This window comes from Scyliorhinus canicula, chromosome 5 (assembly GCF_902713615.1).
Source record: "Scyliorhinus canicula chromosome 5, sScyCan1.1, whole genome shotgun sequence".
In the NCBI taxonomy this organism is placed as follows: Eukaryota; Metazoa; Chordata; class Chondrichthyes; order Carcharhiniformes; family Scyliorhinidae; genus Scyliorhinus; species Scyliorhinus canicula.
The window spans coordinates 73,953,590-73,971,709 of NC_052150.1; the positions used below are offsets into that span (position 1 = coordinate 73,953,590).

At 45.3% G+C, this 18,120-nt stretch overlaps 1 protein-coding gene across 2 annotated transcripts in view; it reads right to left on the reverse strand.

The window, feature by feature from the left end:
- The window catches only part of gsdmeb (gasdermin Eb), a 60,911-nt gene that overhangs the window by 32,970 nt on the left and 9,821 nt on the right, over nt 1-18,120 (reverse strand). For both annotated transcript variants that reach the window (XM_038797216.1, XM_038797217.1), the window contains exons 4-6: nt 13,625-13,796; nt 9,530-9,650; nt 8,187-8,369 (exon numbers count right to left, since the gene is read on the reverse strand). In XM_038797216.1, coding sequence (XP_038653144.1) covers nt 8,187-8,369; nt 9,530-9,650; nt 13,625-13,796 — 476 coding nt within the window. The remainder of the gene's footprint in view (nt 1-8,186; nt 8,370-9,529; nt 9,651-13,624; nt 13,797-18,120) is intronic.

Sequence of the window (18,120 nt, forward strand, 5' to 3'; positions counted from 1 at the left end):
AACGCTAAAAGCTGCAAGTGTAGGTGAAGAGTTTATTAGGCTAAATATCAGATTAGGGAGAATCGTGAACGGTGTAAAAAAAAAAAATCAGTTGCCTGCAATGGACACCTACAGACTGAACAGGTAAACAGCTGGTCTGCAGCAAATATCAGCCAGAAACGGTCTACCGTTCTCCCTCAAAGAAACAAAAGGTGACAGCAAAAGGAAAAGAAAGAGTGGACACAAATAAGGAATGTTGTGGCAAATGTGAGTAATTAGGAGTCAAGATAGTAATGAGCACAATGTGATATAGCGAAGGGAGTGATACACAATGAAGTAAGAATTTCACTCAAGCCAAAGACTATGTAAAATGTGATACGAAGACACATCAGCAGATGGTGCAGCTGAAAACAATTGTGGAAAAGGTGGTAAGAAATGGAATGCACGGAAAAATGTACCGTACAAAAAGTAGATGATCTAAAAGCAGAAATCAGAAAGTGGTGATAAGATTAGAGAAGCACTGAAAAACAGCAGTTGGACAACATGCAGGAGTGCAAAGTTCACATTCTCCCCCAGCCACGAAGGTACAGAAATAGATAACGGCTACACAATGCACAAACAACAATAAAAGTGAAATATAAATCTGATAACCACAAAACATAAAAAGGCAATGAGAAAATCGTAATAACTTGGAGATAACACAAACAAATAAAGCATAGACATATGTAGAATTACCACCGACATCAGAAATAGGCTTAGAATAAACACAAATTCATCAGTCAGCTCGAATGGGTAAATAGTTTAAAGGCTGTGGGTTTCATTTTCCTGAGAATTGCTTAAGTTTTGTTTCCCAAGAACCAAGGCAGATGGGTATGATCAGATAATGACAGCTTGAGTCAGGTCAGAAAGGGCCTTAACCAAATGAGGCCTCTCCACGTCTGGGAGAGCAACTGAATTGAGCATTCTACAAAGCTGCAATAGGTCATCATAGGAGTTACTATAATGCATCACCCCAAGGTTCAATAATCTGATAAAGAACTAGAACATTTAGTCTGGCATTATAAGCAGCTGTAAGCATAAATAACTGATAAACAGGCAAATACAAACAATGAAGCTCATTGAAAGTAGATCTGAAGAACAGAGGTGGGATTGATCCTGGCGAACAGCAGGGGAAGGGATAAGGGAAGATGCTCAGGGTATTATTGGTCAAGGACTGGAATGCCCAGAGAAGCTGATGGAAGATAGATGGTAACTCAAGGGTGGGCTTTTACCCCACATTAGGACAAAGAACTTGGCATACTGCTGAATATTTTGTTTTAAAGGAAATCTGTTGTGTTTTGGAAGCATGAGTTTAGAGAGCATGGAGGTTTAAATCAACAGAACTTTATTCACAATGTATTATCTCTCACATGGCTGTTCTTATCTCTTGATTTCCCACACTAGGTTGTTAACATTACTTCCGGTTATTTCATAAATACAACATAGTTTCCTCAATAAGAATTTCCTCCCCCTTAAATTGAATGTCCCCACAAGTTCAAAACAAGTTCAACCTGAACAATAGTCAATAAGTCATATGGTCTGGAGGTCGTAGCTCTTGAAACAGTTGACAGCGAACCTCTGACACCTTCTCTACACTGAGGGGTGACTTCTGGCATTTTCAGCTTTGCACTAATGTCATTGGTGTTTGGTTTAACCGGTATTGGCGTAGTAACTAGAGGTTCAGAGACTCCATACAGTGCAGAAGGAGGCCATTCGGCCCAGTGAGAATGCACCAGCCCTCTGTTCTGGCCTACTTAGGCCCAAACCCTACACTGTCCCCGTAACCTCACCTAGGACCAATTTAGCATGGCCAACCCACCTAACCTGCACATCTTTGGAATGTGGGAGGAAGCCGGAGCACCCGAAGGAAACCCACGCAGACACGGGGAGAAAGTGCAAACTCCACACAGTCACCAGAGGTTGGAATCAAATCCGGGTCCCTGATGCTGTGAGGTAGTTTCGGTGTCTGATCAGAAGATGAGGAGTTGCTTTCCTCAACAGTTTCTGTTAGTGTTGGGGCCGTAGGAAGGGTCAAGTCATGACTTTGTAGGGTTAAACCTGGATTTTCTTCAAGCCCGGTTCCACTCTTCCAGTCAGCAACTAGTCTGGATGTCTCCTCCAGATAAGGTCATCTCTGATCTGGACAAAAGAGTCAGGTCCAGTCTGTGCAAGGATTGTGACAGGATCCCATTTAACCCGAGGAGAAATTCCTGGACAAAATTCATATGCTTTGCCTTGCTTTCCCACCGTTCCATTTGTACTTGCTGATGTACGATCTCTTCAGTTTTCGCAGGGTCTAACAGATCAAACATGGAGCATAGTTGTCTTTTCGTCATTAGTAATGCAGGAGAGATTTTGGTGATGGATTGTGCGGTATTTCTATACACCAGTAGGAAATTGTGAAGATGTTTGATCAATGAAACTTGTTCCCTGGTTGGGGCGGTAGGTTTTATAGTTTCTTCACTCCCTCATCCAATCCAGGCCACCAGAAATAACTTCGCTTTTTTTTTAAAATGTGTACGACTCTGCAATAGCCTTCATGTGGCTTCTCTAACATCCGTTTCCTCAATGGTTAAGGAATAATCACTCGAGGCCCCATAGAAGACAGAGAACATAGAACATAGAGAAATACAGCACAGAACAGGCCCTTCGGCCCACGATGTTGTGCCGACTTTTGTCCTAGGTTAATCATAGATCATAGAATTTTGGACACAAAGGGCAATTTATCATGGCCAATCCACCCAACCTGCACATCTTTGGACTGTGGGAGGAAACCGGAGCACCCGGAGGAAACCCACACACAGGGAGGATATGCAGACTCCACACAGTCAGTGACCCAAGCCGAAATCGAACCTGGGACCCTGGCGCTCTGAAGCAATTGTGCTATCCACAATGCTACCGTGCTGCCCTTAAGAACAAATTAATCTACACTCCATTATTCTACCATAATCCATATACCTATCCAATAGCCACTTGAAGGTTCCTAACATTTCCGACTCAACTACTTCCACAGGCAGTGCATTCCATGCCCCCACTACTCTCTGGGTAAAGAACCTACTTCTGACATCCCCCCTATATCTTCCACCATTACCTTAAATTTATGTCCCCTTGTAATGGTTTGTTCCACCCGGGGAAAAAGTCTCTGACTGTCTACTCTATCTATTCCCCTGATCATCTTATAAACCTTTATCAAGTTGCCCCTCATCCTTCTACGTTCTAATGAGAAAAGGCCTAGCACCCTCAACCTTTCCTCGTAAGACCTACTCTCCATTCCAGGCAACATCCTGGTAAATCTCCTTTGCACCTTTTCCAAAGCTTCCACATCCTTCCTAAAATGAGGTGACCAGAACTGCACACAGTACTCCAAATGTGGCCTGACCAAGGTTTTGTACAGCTGCATCATCACCTCACGGCTCTTAAATTCAATCCCTCTGCTAATGAACGCTCGCACACCATAGGCCTTCTTCACAGCTCTATCCACTTGAGTGGCAACTTTCAATGATCTATGAACATATACCCCAAGAGCTCTCTACTCCTCTACATTGCCAAGAACCCTACCGTTAACCCTGCATTCCGCATTCATATTTGTCCTTCCAAAATGGACAACCTCACACTTGTCAGGGTTAAACTCCATCTGCCACTTCTCAGCCCAGCTCTGCATCCTATCTAGGTCTCTTTGCAGCCAACAACAGCCCTCCTCACTATCCACAAATCCACCAATCTTCGTATCATCTGCAAATTTACTGACCCACCCTTCAACTCCCTTATCCAAGTCATTAATGAAAATCACAAACAGCAGAGAACCCAGAACTGATCCCTGCGGTACGCCACTGGTAACTGGGCTCCAGGCTGAATATTTGCCATCCACCACCACTCTCTGACTTCTATCGGTTAGCCAGTTCGTTATCCAACTGGCAAAATTTCCCACTATCCCATGCCTCCTTGCTTTCTGCAAAAGCCTACCATGGGGAACCTTATCAAATGCCTTACTAAAATCCATGTACATTACATCCACTGCTTTACCTTCATCCACAAACTTGGTCACCTCCTCAAAGAAGTCAATAAGACTTGTAAGGCAAGACCTACCCCTCACAAATCCGTGCTGACTACCCCTAATCAAGCAGTGTCTTTCCAGATGCTCAGAAATCCTGTCCCTCAGTACCCTTTCCATTACTTTGCCTACCACTGAAGTAAGACTAACTGGCCTGTAATTCCCAGGGTTATCCCTATTCCCTTTTTTGAACAGGGGCACAACATTCGCCACTCTCCAATCCCCTGGTACCACCCTTGTTGACAGTGAGGACGAAAAAATCATCCTGACTATATTGACTGCTCCAATCTCCTGGAGTAATAGGGTTTCAGGTTAGGTGCTAGTTCTGAAGTATTGCCTTGTAATAGCATATCCATCACTTCTGAGAGTATGGGATCACTCTGTGTGTTTCATCACTTGTTTAGAGGTGACTGGTGTATTGTTTACTTGTTCAAAGTAGAAGATATTCCCATTTGAGCAATCTGACGAACAACCGGGCAATGGTATTCTTGAAAGTCCATCCACATTACCATGTGGACTTAACTGTTGGTACTTAACGCTGCAAGTTTATGCAGACAAAAGCAATACCTATCTTTGCATTTTACTTATGGCAAATGATGGAATTCCCATGTGTGGTCCAGAAATGCTAGTTAATGCATTATGGTCCGTCAACAATGTGAACTTTTTCCCCATAAGGGAATTGATGGAATTTCTTTACTCCAAAAATGACGCCTGATACTTCCCTTTCAATACGGGCATTGTTATTTTCAGCTTTGCTGAAGCTTGTGCTACCATTGGGGCAGCACAAGTGGTTAGCACTATGGCTTCACAGCGCCAGGGTCTCAGGTTCGATTCCCCGCTGGGTCACTGTCTGTGCAGAGTCTGCACGTTCTCCCCGTGTCTGCGTGGGTTTCCTTCGGGTGCTCCGGTTTCCTCCCACAGTCCAAAGACGTGCAGGTTAGGTGGATTGGCCATGCTAAATTGCCCTTTATGTCCAAAACGGTTAGGAGGGGATATTGGGTTACGGGGCTAAGTGTAAGTGGGTCGGTGCAGACTCGATGGCCCGAATGGCCTCCTTCTGCACTGTATGTTCTATGTCTAAAAGCAATGGGTCTTCACCCAATGGCAGGATGTGCTAGGCCACCGCTCTTATACCATAAAGAGAAGCATCACAAGCTAATTGTCGGATTAAATTGCATAAGAACTTCAGATTTAAGTAACATTTCTTTGGCTTGCATGACAGCATTATTGATCCGACCACTTCCACTTCTTGTTCTGGCTTCAGAACTGTTACTAAATTGGGACAAACATTCCATAGTTGTTGAACAATCCCAGAAAATGAATGTAACTGATTAATATTCTGAGGTGCAGATGCCTCTGGCATGGCCTTAACTTTTGAAGGAGATTTATGAAGGCCAGTGGTATCAATTATTTGTAAAAAAACACTCAATGGAGGATTGGAAGAAATCACATTGTCCTTACAGACTCTTAGATGATAGTCTCTCAACCTCTGGAGAGCAGCATCCAAATTTCAAAGATGTTCCTCTTTCTCTCTTACAGTGACTAGGATGTTATCCAGATAGCACTGGGCTCTGCTCAGTCCACCAGGGATCTGATAAATTTATCTTTGAAACATTTTGCTTTGCTTCCTTCTTTTATTCTCAGTTAACTGAAATATCTTTCATGCTCCCTAATTCACCATCGAACACAAATGTGCTTCTGTAACATTTTCCGGAGGCCGAATTCTCCATTGGTCATCACGTTGATTTTGGCCCAGTTCAGTCGGATTTTCTCCAGTCATGTTCGACCCATTAACACTGGATAGTTTTCCTTTACTACACGCAGAGACAAATCTGCACTTTGCCCATTAAGTTACACAGCTATTTCAATGAACTACTTCTCATGTATATGCCTTAAGCACTATCCTTAACGGCATTAAGAGAATATGTTTAGGTTTCTTCTTGCAGACAATCTCTGACAGCAATGAGACTGGTGTCCCAGTGTCAACTTCCATCCATACTGGCTATCCATCCAGCAGTGGAGTGGCCCAGGATCAGTGTGTAGTACCAGCAATGGCTAGCACATTCAGTGGTAATTCCTCCTCTGACTGTGAGTCGCTTTGTTTTCCTCGACCCTTTTGTACAGCATTGACATTCCTCCTTTTAATCTCTTTAAATGCTGACTTGGTTTTATCTTGCTTCTTATTTTTACTTACAACTTGCTTTTTCTTGCTGCAGGCACGCTCTGTGTGTCCTTTTTTCCACATACGTTCGACATACCATGGGCGGGATTCTCCACCCCGTGACACCCCTCCCCCCACCCCACCCCCTCGTCCTCCCGTCTCACCAGCTGGTCAATGGTGGGGCTTCCCATTGTGGGCAGCCCCGCGCCATCGGGAAATCCCCAGACTGCCAGCGTAATGGAGAATCCCGACAGCAGAGAATCCAGCCCCATGGGCGCGATTCTCCCATCGGGAGACTAAGTGCCGACGCCGGAGTGAAAACCGGAGTGTTTCACTCTGGCGTCGGAGGCCACTCCTCGCCCCCTGTTCTCCCACCCCCAGGGGGCTAGGAGCGGCGCCGCGTCAATTTTGCGCGCCGGGCCTTGGCGCCCGCGTCAAAGCGGCGCCGCATAAATGACGCGGCATGTGGCGCTTAAATGACGTCACATGCGCATGCGAAGGTTGGCCGGCGCCAACCCGTGCATGCGCGGTTGCCGTCCTCCCCGCGGGTTCCCCGCAAGACATGGAGGATTGATCTTGTGGGGCGGCGGAGGAACAAGAGTGCGTCCTTTAGAGACGCCGGCCCGCCGATCGGTGGGCACCGATCGCGGGCCAGACCCCTCCTGAGCACCCCGCTGGTGCTCGATCCTGCCTCCCCCCCCCCCCACAGGCCGCACACACAGCGTTCGGGCGCTGTTCACGTCGGCAGCGACCAGGTGTGGTTGGCGCCGACGTGAACCGGTCGGAATGGGCAGGCCGCTTAGCCCATCCGGGCCGGAGAATTTCTTACGGTCGAGCGGCGATTCTCCGAGCGGCCCGTCGTAAAACTCGGCACACCATTTTGGGGGGGGGGGGGCGCGGGAGAATCGCGTGCGGGTGCCAGGGCGGCGTGGCGGAAATCACCCGGCACTCCCGCGATTCTCCCACCCGGCGTGGGGGTCGGAGAATCACACCCCATGTCTTTTACACCAACATTCAGCAGCAGAACTCCCTGACTTTGCACATTGGCAACATGTACGAATGTCCATTGTAGGCAGCCCCTGGCTTTCTGATGCAGCAGTGCTTACCACTATTCCACCGTGACGCCCTAACTTATGAAGTCACTTGCAGCGAATACATTAATATAACAGAACTTCCAAAAGTTAATAAGAATTAATGCAAAAACATAACAGAACCCCAATAAGATGATGAAATCTCCTGAATTAATGAACTCCAGACCCACCCCTGAAAAGAGGATAAGATTTTGAAGAGCTTCAATGCAGGAGATGGTGGAATGGAAGCTGGAGCAGTTCCATGCTGACTTTTGTTTAAGGCTCTTTGGTAGTTGAATGAATTTTTCAGAAAAAGATCGCAACAGGACAAAAGGAAAAAGAGAACTGTTCACGCCTGTCAGCCATTCTGCCCAGTCTGAAATAGCCCTCACTACTTGTCAATCATTTTTTTTTTTTGCTGTATAACTACTATGTTGCACTCTCTCAACATACCAACCATATATTTTTAAAATATACATTTAGAGTACCCAATTCGGTTTTTCCAATTAAAGGATCAATTTAGCGTGGCCAATCCGCCTAGCCTGCACATCTTTGGGTTGTGGGGGCGAAACCCACGCAAACACGAGGAGAATGTGCAAACTCCACACGGACAGTGACCCAGAGCCGGGATTGAACCGGAGACCTCGGTGCCGTGAGGCAGCAGTGCTATCCACTGCGCCACCGTGCTGCCCCTATACCAACCATCTTCAACAACAACAAATGGTGCTAAATTAAAATCTGAACACAGCAGAAGATTCATAGTATCCCAAAAAGTACTAAAACAGCAAGAGAATTTGACAAGTGTCGCCACTGCCACAAAGCCAACACCAGATTGGACAAATATATCAAACTACTGTCAAATAATGTGATGGTGATATTCATTTACCTGGTTTTAAAGCACTTAGTGAAGCTTCACTAGGAACATCCATCATGACCACATGCTCCTGGTCTTTACTTGCTCCATCAACACAGGTCAAAGAGGAACTTACGGTGCTGGAAAACTCTTTTTTATTTTTGCCTAGCAGGATTTTATCAAAGCCTCCACATTTGTCTGAAAGCAGACATATCTCTGGCATAAAAATAAGATTTAAAAAAAATTAATAGCAGTTATATGAGCATCAGAACTGAGTCAGCTACAACAGTACGATAAATTGTATAAAATTGAAATTGTCATTTAATAGCACTGTAAATTATTGAAGTCAGACTGAAGTCAAACAACTGAGGGACTGAATATTATTTATCAGCCACGTTCTCGTACTACAGATTAACTACATCTTCCAAATCAATTGAGGCCAACTAGGTTTAAATTCTTCCTGAAGTCTATGATTTCACCTCTACTTGTCCTTTAACTTGTTGATTTAGAATCGACAGCATCTTCACTAATGTCCTTGCAAAACCTATAATTTGAAGAAAGCTGTAAAGCTCCCAACCATTGTGTTCCAACTAACTTGTTAAAATACATTTTACAGTCCGTCAAAGGTACTTCCTTAAAAGCACTCTTAAATATACAAGTGGATTTTTTAAAATCTCCACAAATCAGTCATGAGTTCAAAATTGTAGAATTTTATACCATGGATACAAGCTCATACTCAGCTATGTTGGGCAGACCTTACCAGAATTTAGCAAAGTGTCAGGCTCAGATTGAAAACTCACCTGTAACTCTCCAGTTGCACAGACCAGTTTGCTCACCAAATAGAGCCTCTTGGAGAGAAAAGAAAAGGAGTGGGCGTAGTTTACACCATCAGTCTGGTGGGGCAGGGCTTCATTAGAGCCAGCAACCGGCTTCACAGAGATTGGACGCCATTTTTAAATGGCGCCCCAATCAACACTTAAACCCAAAAGCTCCTAGCACCTACCACGGAGGCATTGGGGGCTATCCTTCCCCCTCACCCACCCCTGACAATCATTGGCTGTATTCCCAACCCTTCCACTGCTGACAATCATCACCGGCAGTCATCCACCCTTCCCCCACCTTCCTGCACGACATAGAATAACCCCCACTATGGGGCTCCCATTAGGGCCGCCCCTAAAAGTGCCCCTGGCACAGGTTGGCATTGCCAGGTTGGCACTGTGCCAACTTGTGCCAGGGGTAAGTGTCAGGGCACTGACCAAAACCCCCCCCCCCCCCCCCCGGCAATACATGACATTTTGTTTGAATTTTAAACTGACAGCGTATACACAAGGGATATTAATATACAATTTGACTTAAATGTTAAAATCAATGCATACCAAACTGCCCATTCTGTTTTATAAAAAGCTCTGTGACACTGTATGCAATAACAGTGCAAGGTGGGATCTCCAACACAACGTTAATATCTTTGGTGACAGCACCATCATCGTTAGCTGCAACCTACAAAACAAAACCAGCTTAGAAATTTGTTCTGAAGTTGTACAACAGAATATGGTTTCAAACAAGATTGCCATGCGCAACAATAATTTCAAATCTACTGTATTTCGCTGCACCGAGCTTCCTTCAGACCCATTTTTGGAGTGCAAGTGTCGTATTGCATCTTCTGCTGCAACCCCCTTTCCTCAATCAACAAACTAATGTTTCCCCAAGACTTTGGTCCTTCTATTAGACCATTTGGCTGGCGCAGCAACATGGCACAACAATGTCTCTCACTGTCCTGTAGGCCTCAGGAAAAGAGCCGAAGAAGAGGACAAAACAAAATCTCCTGGTGCCTGATTACTATCTCGTGAATCTTGATGAAAAGGGGCTGACACTTCAGGCGTGTATACTGGCATTTTAATCATGTGCATTGTTTGATATATGATGGATGAATGCATGGTAGATCCAAGTATTACAACTTTTAGGACTTTCATTGGCAGCCATGGAGTAAGTGGTCGCACACAGGGTGGCTCCTGCTCGAAGATGTAGAACCGAGCTCTTTCCACCCGAAAACAGGAGAAATTTCGACGGGAAAGTGCAGTTGAAGGTTGAGGGAGAAGTTCGCCTGGGAGTGGTATGTCTGCTGGTTACCAAACCCGGCAGTAGGTGAAAGACCTGGCCAAGGAGCTGGAAGAGACCTGTGACGCAGCAGATATTGGAAAGATGGCGGAGAGGGAAGGGCCGGTGGAAAGCCCCAGAGCCAGAAGTTGATAGCTTTTATTAGGGAAGAGTTCTGTCAACAAAGAAAGGAGATGCAGAAGGACTGATTGAAGAGGGGGGGGGGGGGGGGGGGGGGTACCACCCCTGAATGGCTCGATGGAAAGGGTTGAGAAGTGTTTGGAGGCATAGGGGTCGCAGATCCGGGAGATGGAGAGTTGATGTCGGACCACAGTGATCGGGTGGTGGCATTGGAGCCGGAGGTGGGGCTCCTGGGAGACCTCTGCAAGATGTTAAGAGCAAAAGCTAGAGGAGCAGGAGAACAGGTCTAGAAGGCAAAACCTGTGTATCATCGACCTCCCTGAAGGTGTGGAAGGCACGAGTGCCATGAGAAATGTCTCAAGGATGCTGGCAAGGCTGTTGGAGTAGGGGGTGCTGGACAAGGCCCCAGATGTGGACAGAGCACACAGGTCTCTGAGGCAGAAGCCAAGAGCAAGAGGGCCTTTGCAAGCGGTGATCGTGAGGCTCCACAAGTTTGTGAAGAAGGAAAAGATCCTGCAGTGGGCCAGAGAGAAACAGAACTGTAAATGGGAGGGTTACAAAGTCCAAATATACCAGGACATTGGAGCTGAACTGGCAAATCGGCGTGCTGGATTTAACAGAGCCAAGGCAGAGCTTCATCAACGCGGGATCGTGTTCGGTGTGTTCTACCCGGCAAAACTGTGGATGACTTATGAAAGCTGGAAATATTACTTTGAAACCCCAGAGGCAGCCAATGACTTCCTTAAAGAGCACAAACTGGGGAGAACTGAACTTTAATGCGAGATGGATGAGCTGACACTATAGAGTTTGGTGGATACGGGTAGTGTGGGGTTTGGAGGTTGCGTTGGGTCAACCATTTGTTGCAAGAGTAATAGTTTTGTAAGGGAACAGCTGTTCCCCGCTCCCCTTCCCCTCCTGCACGTTTATTTTTTGGTAGAGGTGACCTGTGGTTTTGGATATGTCTTTGTTTGGTTGGGGGAGGGCGAGGTCCACAGGGAGCCTTTTATGCAGACCAAAGAGGGGGGGGGGGGGGGGGGGGGGGGGGGGGGATTATCAGGAAGAGCCTTCTGGCAGGCAACTGTTGAGTAATACAAGGTAATTATTGAATGTGATTATGACCCCGTCGAGAGGACGGGTGCCGGAGGTGGTGGCTTCTGTGGAAGTGGAGAAGGCATTCGGTCGGGTGGAGTGGTGGTACCTGCTCGAGGTCCTGGGTAGGTTCGAGTTTGGGCCCAAGTTTGTGGCATGGATGCGTCTGCTGTACATGGCCCCAATGATGAGTGTATGGACTAATGAGACAAATTCATGGAGTTTCGGGTTTCACAGGGGAACGAGGCAGGGTGTCCGCTGTTACCGCTACTGATAGAGCCCTTGGTGATGGCCCTTGGGGAGTCAGTAGAGTGGCAGGGGATTAGGAGGGGGAGCAGGGAGCACCTGTGTCACTATAAGCAGACGACTTTTATTGTATGTGTCAGACCTGCTGGAGAGCACGAGGAGGATTATGGGCCTATTGGAGAGGTCTGGGGTCTTCTCAGGCTAAAAGTTGAACGTGGGGAAAAGTGAGGTGTTCCTGGTGAATGTGTTGGGTTGTAGAGCCAGTTTAGGGGGGCTACAGGGTATCCAGGGATAGGTTTAGGTATTTGGGATCCAGATGATGGGAGAGCGGGCGACGCTATATAAGTGGAACCTAACAAAGTTGGAGAAGATAAGGGAGGACTTTAGGAGGTGGGATACACTGCATCTGATGCTGGCAGGGAGGGCCAAAGTGGTGAAAATGAATGTCCTGCCAAGGTTCCTATTTATATTCCAGACGCTCACGATTTTTATTCCAAAGGCCTTTTTTCAGAAGCTGGTATAGTTATTTCAGAGTTTGTATGGGTGGGCAAGGTACCAAGGGTGCAGAGGCAGGGGGGGGGGGCCCTCTGAACTTGCTGCATTACTATTCGCTGGCGAATGTGGAGAAGGTGAGGCAAAGGTGGGAAGGAGAGAGGTTAGAATGGATTAGGATGGAGGAAGAGTCTTTCAGGGTGACCAGCCCGAGAGCCATGGTGATGACGGCGCTACCGCTGGCACCGAGGAGATATACGGAAAGCCCAGATTAAGGTGTGGTACCAGCTGAGGAGACATTTTAGGATAGAAGGGATGTTGGTGTTAACACCGCTGTGCGACAACCACAGGTTTAAGCCAGGGAGATGCATGGTACGTACAGGAAGTGGAAAAAGGTGGGGGGCTGGTGAGGGCGAGAGATTTCTATCTGGAAGAGAGGTTCATTAGCATAGAGGAGCTGAGGGAAGAGGATAGAGCTCCCAGCGGAGAGTTTTACTGGAATGGGGGTCGGCAACGCCGCCAGGGGTGACAACCCGACTAGGATATCTGAATGATTTCCTCCGTTTGGAGAAAATCAAATAGGAACGGAGGGGTTTAGCAGAGGGCTTTGAGACACGGTGAGGACTGTTCGTGGCCATGTTCGAGAAGCTGTTCATCGCTGGGGGTGAATTTGCTGACTTTTTTCCTATCACCCTTATCCCAGGCAACCTGATCACATGATTGTTCACTGAACATCAGTAGCCATTGACCACAAATCAGATCCTAGAGAAACCTAGGTCGTAAAGGGACCATCACCCCAAGATTAAATTGTTTTTTTTCCTCTCGAAAAGCAGATGGGCCATCCCAAGATCTGCAAAATTACTATCCAATTCTTTTGTATCAAGGGTTGTAATAAATATATTTTAAAGATACAGCAGCCAGAAGTCCACACATTTTTCATGTTAAAAATTAAAACACACCTGATAGATCTGTCAATCTCATCAGATATTTTTTTTAAAAACCACTGCTCCGGTTGAGAAAGTGAATTCCTTTCTTTTATGTTTTATACAGCTAATTCTTCTCCAGGGACTATGTGATTTTGCACACTGATGCATCAAAGTACAGGAAATGTTCCTACAAAGCTTGATACCTTGCTTTTAAACTGCAGCAAATTAACCTATCTACTCCACTATAAAATAAATTGAAACAGCCTACAGCTGAAGCACTATTTTCCATCAATTACACTGTGTTGATCCAGCCCATTATATCACTTATCCATTAACTTGTAAATTAATTTCCAAATAGACCAGTTCTAGGTTTTTTTAAATTAATGCAGAGCAGAAAATAATGGATGAGCTCTCGAGATCCATGCTATAATATTATGGTAGCTACAATGAAAAACAAACTTGTATTTCAGTGAATATACGCACCTTCAATATTTTTGTTTTAAGTCCCAGTGTGCCTCCACACTTTTCTTCAATCTGCAAATGTTCAGAAATGGAGCACTTTTGGGATGTGATAATCTTTTCGTTTACTACGCACAAAATTGCATTTCTTTTTTCACATGTTTGCTGAACAAATGAATGATCCAAATGTATAACCCTAGAAAAGTGAGCAAATAGATCAGAATGTTTAACCCCATTCCTTGCCATAAGCCCTTACAGAGTTTGACTAAATATCATGAGGATGCCATCATCCCATTGAGCATTCCAGAAAATGGTTATTATTGCAGTTGGCAAGAATGGCTACAACAGCATAAGACCATAACCTATTTGGCCCATCGAGTCTGCTCCGCCATTAAATCGTGGCTGATATTTTTCTATTCCCCATTCTCCTGTCTTCTCCGCATGACCCCTGATCCCCTTATTAATCAATAACCTATTGATCCCTGCCTTAAAGTCACTCAGCGATTTGGCCTCCACAGCCTTCTGCAGCAGAGTTCCACAGATTTACCATCCTCTGGCTGAAGAAATTCCTCCTCATCTCAGTTTTAAAGGATCGTCCCTTCAGTCTGAGGCTGTGACCTCAGGTTCTTGTTTTTCCTACTAGTGGAAACATCCTCTCCACGTCCGCTCTATCGAGGCCTTGCAATATCCAGCAAGTTTCAAACAGATCCCCCCCCCATCCTTCTAAACTCCAATGTGAACAGACCCAGAATCCTCAACCGCTCCTCGTATGACAAGCAGGTCAGAGGCTGGGAATTCTGTGATGACCATCCATCTTCTGATCCTGCTGACCATATAGGCAAGGCACAAGTCAGGAGTGCGAAGGAATACTCTCCAATTGACTCGAGGACTGCATCTCCAACAACACTCAAGAAGCTCAATATCACTCAAGTGGAATAGAGTCAACTTGATTGTCATCCCATACACCACTTTAAACGTTCACTCCCTCCTCCACCAGTGCACATTGTGTACTATCCAGAAGATGAAATGCACAAACTTCCCAGGGGTTCTTAGACACTTCCTTTTCTGTCGCTGGGACAGAAGTCTAGAACTTCCTTCCAACAACACTGTGGTTGTAAATCACAAATGGACTGCAGCATTCAAGGCAGCAGCTCACCACCAGCTTGTCAAAGTGTAATTCAGGATGGGTAACAAATGCTGGCCTTGCTAACAACACTCACGTCCCAGACAATGGAAGCTAAAAATTAAAAAATGTGTCCAAAACTCATGCTTGTTCTTACAGCTAACAACTGAAGTTTGTTCACAGGTTATATAACGTCCAATGGAGTTAGCTAACTGAGGGCAGTGTAGCAAAACAGCAGCAAGAACACCTGAAACAGCCTTAGGATATCTCAAAGTACTTTGCAGTCAATGAAGTACTTTTGAGGTGTTGTGACTGGTGGAATGTAAAAATGTTGGTGACCTATTTGCACACAGTGAGTTCTCATAAGCAGCAATTAAATAAATGGCCCTATCATCTGTTTTCAGTTGTTGGTTGAGGGATAAATATTGGCTAGGCCACTGGGAAAACTCTCCTGCTCACCTTCAAGTAGTGAACCATGTGGCCTTCCCCCTTGTGTGGATGTAAAAGGGACCACAGTTTTAATATCGCATCCAAACCCGACACCTCTAACAGCGTGGCACTCCCTCAGTACTGCTCTACAGTATTAACCTACCTTGACACCTCCAACGGCCTGGCACTCCCTCAGTACTGCTTTACAGTATTAACCTACCTTGACACCTCCAACAACCCGGCACTCCCTCAGTACTGCTCTACAGTATTAACCTACCACAACACCTCCAACAGCTTGGCACTCCCTCAGTACTGTTCTACAGTATTAACCTACCATGACACCTCCAACAGCCTGGCACTCCCTCAGTACTGTTCTACAGTATTAACCTACCATGACACCTCCAACAGCCTGGCACTCCCTCAGTACTCCTCTACAGTATTAGCCTAATTTATGTGATCAAGTGTCTGAAATGGGGCTGAATCAAGAGATGAGAGTGCTACTATTGAGCCAAGACAAGGCCGATAAATGAGCCAAAATCTGATGGAACGTCACAATGAAGGGACTTCAGAATCCAGAAAAATGAAATAATGTGGATAACAATTCTGCATTTATACATTTGAATATTTCTTTGCCAAAGGAAGGGAAATTATTTTTTAAAACATGACTAAACAATAACACAATAAATTAACACTTATTGCTACAAATACCAGGGGCGGGATTCTCCATTGCCCGACGCCGATATTGTAAAATCCACTCCGATGCCCAAATCAGGATTGGCGACGGTGCCGGTTTCACAGTCTCCTCCCCCCGCTCCATGTTGTAATCATGCCATGCGCCGCACGCCGTTGTAATGGCATTGGCGCGTCATCAGCAGGCCCTCCCACGATACTCCACTCCTGCGGACTGTGTCCAGCGCCGCCACACTTGGCTGGGATCCGTACCGCTCGCCAGGGGGACTTCCGCGAGGGCGGGGGGATTGGTGGGGGGTGGCCAGGGGGTGGCCCGTGGGGTCACGGATGGCGGTTCAGGTCCGCGCACAGCCGGGGTCATATTGTATGGTGCGACTGCTGCAGGTCGCCATTTCAGCTGGCACCTAGCCACTGAAACAGAGAATCCAGCCCCAGATTTTTTTAAATGTTATGTTTCAGGGCTATCTTTTAATTTAGGATTAGATTATCTGTCAGGGCTATCTGTTAATGTGGGATAAAACGAAAATGGTTATGTGACCTATTCTTAAGTCTGCCGAACAACAGGCTTGGGTGATGTTGCTGTTGAGAATTAAAGGGAGGTCCAGATGGTTTTGCTGGAAAGTAAGTGTAAGGTGTTTATACTTCAGCATCATGTGTTTTACAACAAGTAAACTGCTAGTGCCTAAGTTAGAAAGGTATTGAGAATGTTGGGTTGTAAAGTGTTACACTTTAAACTCTCAATTTACCTCCAAGATAAGAGAGGTTGGGGACACAAGTATAGCTAAATCAACATTTCAACTCAATACATCAAGGCTCATGTGATTCACATTCACACAGTCTGCAAGGATCCAGGAGAGAAAGAGAGAGAGAGAGAGAGAGAGAGAGAGATGGGGAAAGAGAGAGCGCGAGCGCGCAGTTGGACGTCAAATGTCTCTATGGTTCACTATTCAGGAATGCAGGTGGTTGCTCATGTTTGGATTGAAATGATCAAATTTGTGAGTATATGGAATGAGGCTGGACGATTTGGTAGCTTGTGCTCGAGGGACAATCTCCAGCAGAAACCCTCACCGTGTAACACAGTTCTGGGGTTAAAAGTTACCAGGCTGGGAAAGAAAAAGAATGGAAGTAAACCCTCATGAGTCACGAACCACTTTGTACTGATTGCAGGAGAATTGAATGTCTACCTAAGGAATAAAATATAATTGTGAAGTAGTTACGTCAAAAGTAAAAGAAGAAAGTTCTGTTCTGTTGCTTAAAATACAAGCTGCCAACAATGTTTAGTCAATGTTTCTTTTAGTGTACTTGTCACAGTAAACATCTTACGGGAAATCTTGTCATATTATCCATTAGTTCAAATCTATTTGGGAAAAAAAAGTTATTGGCCTCTAAAGGGATCACAACACTTCCCTTTAGCACCAGCCTATCACATGGTACATTTCTGAAATATTTGACCATTTCTGGAAAGTTTGGGGAGAAAATGTTTTTAAATCCAGCATAAAATAATCTATGTTCCCAAGTTATCTTTAAAAAAAAAAGAAAGGCACCCAGACAAAAGGTTGTGAAGTACGCTGATCAGTAAATGAACAACAAGTGATTCATTAGTATATCTGGGTAGTCGGAAAGACTGCCCCTCATTGTGAGAGTAAGTCATTCGGTATCAATTGGTCTGTGACAGGGACATGGTTCCCTGACACCGATTGTGAGGCTTTAGAAATAGAACACAGGCAAAACAAATATTGGACTTGGGAAATAAAAGAGTGTACAGGCAGGGATAGTCGATGGCTGCAACAAAAATGGGGATGGAAGGAGAGTATTTCTAGTCAGTCTGTTGGACAGGATGCAGCAGGTTGAGTTAATTTAAATAATATAAGGCTACCCACAGATGTGGGGATAACATTGTATGTTGCTTATCTTGAATTATTTCAGAAATTTAAGTTGTGCTACTTGAACTAAGTGGCTCTGATCTTATCTTATCTGTTGCTCAGAATATTTTAGGATTGGAAACAAGCGTCTTATGATCTGGTGTTAATGTTGTCTACATTTAAAGAGACTGAAAAGAAAAACCCGAGAGATCATGCATTCAGGATCACAACGAGTTCCTATTCTTATATTTTCTTATGTTGTCACACAAGTAGATATGGGGAGACATGGTGTAAGGCACTAAGACAACATAAAGGGACTGACTGCTACCACTGAAGCTGAAAAGATACCCATGAAATACCCACTTTCAATAATAGGCAACTGCAATTATACCACATTTGAATCCAATATTACAGAA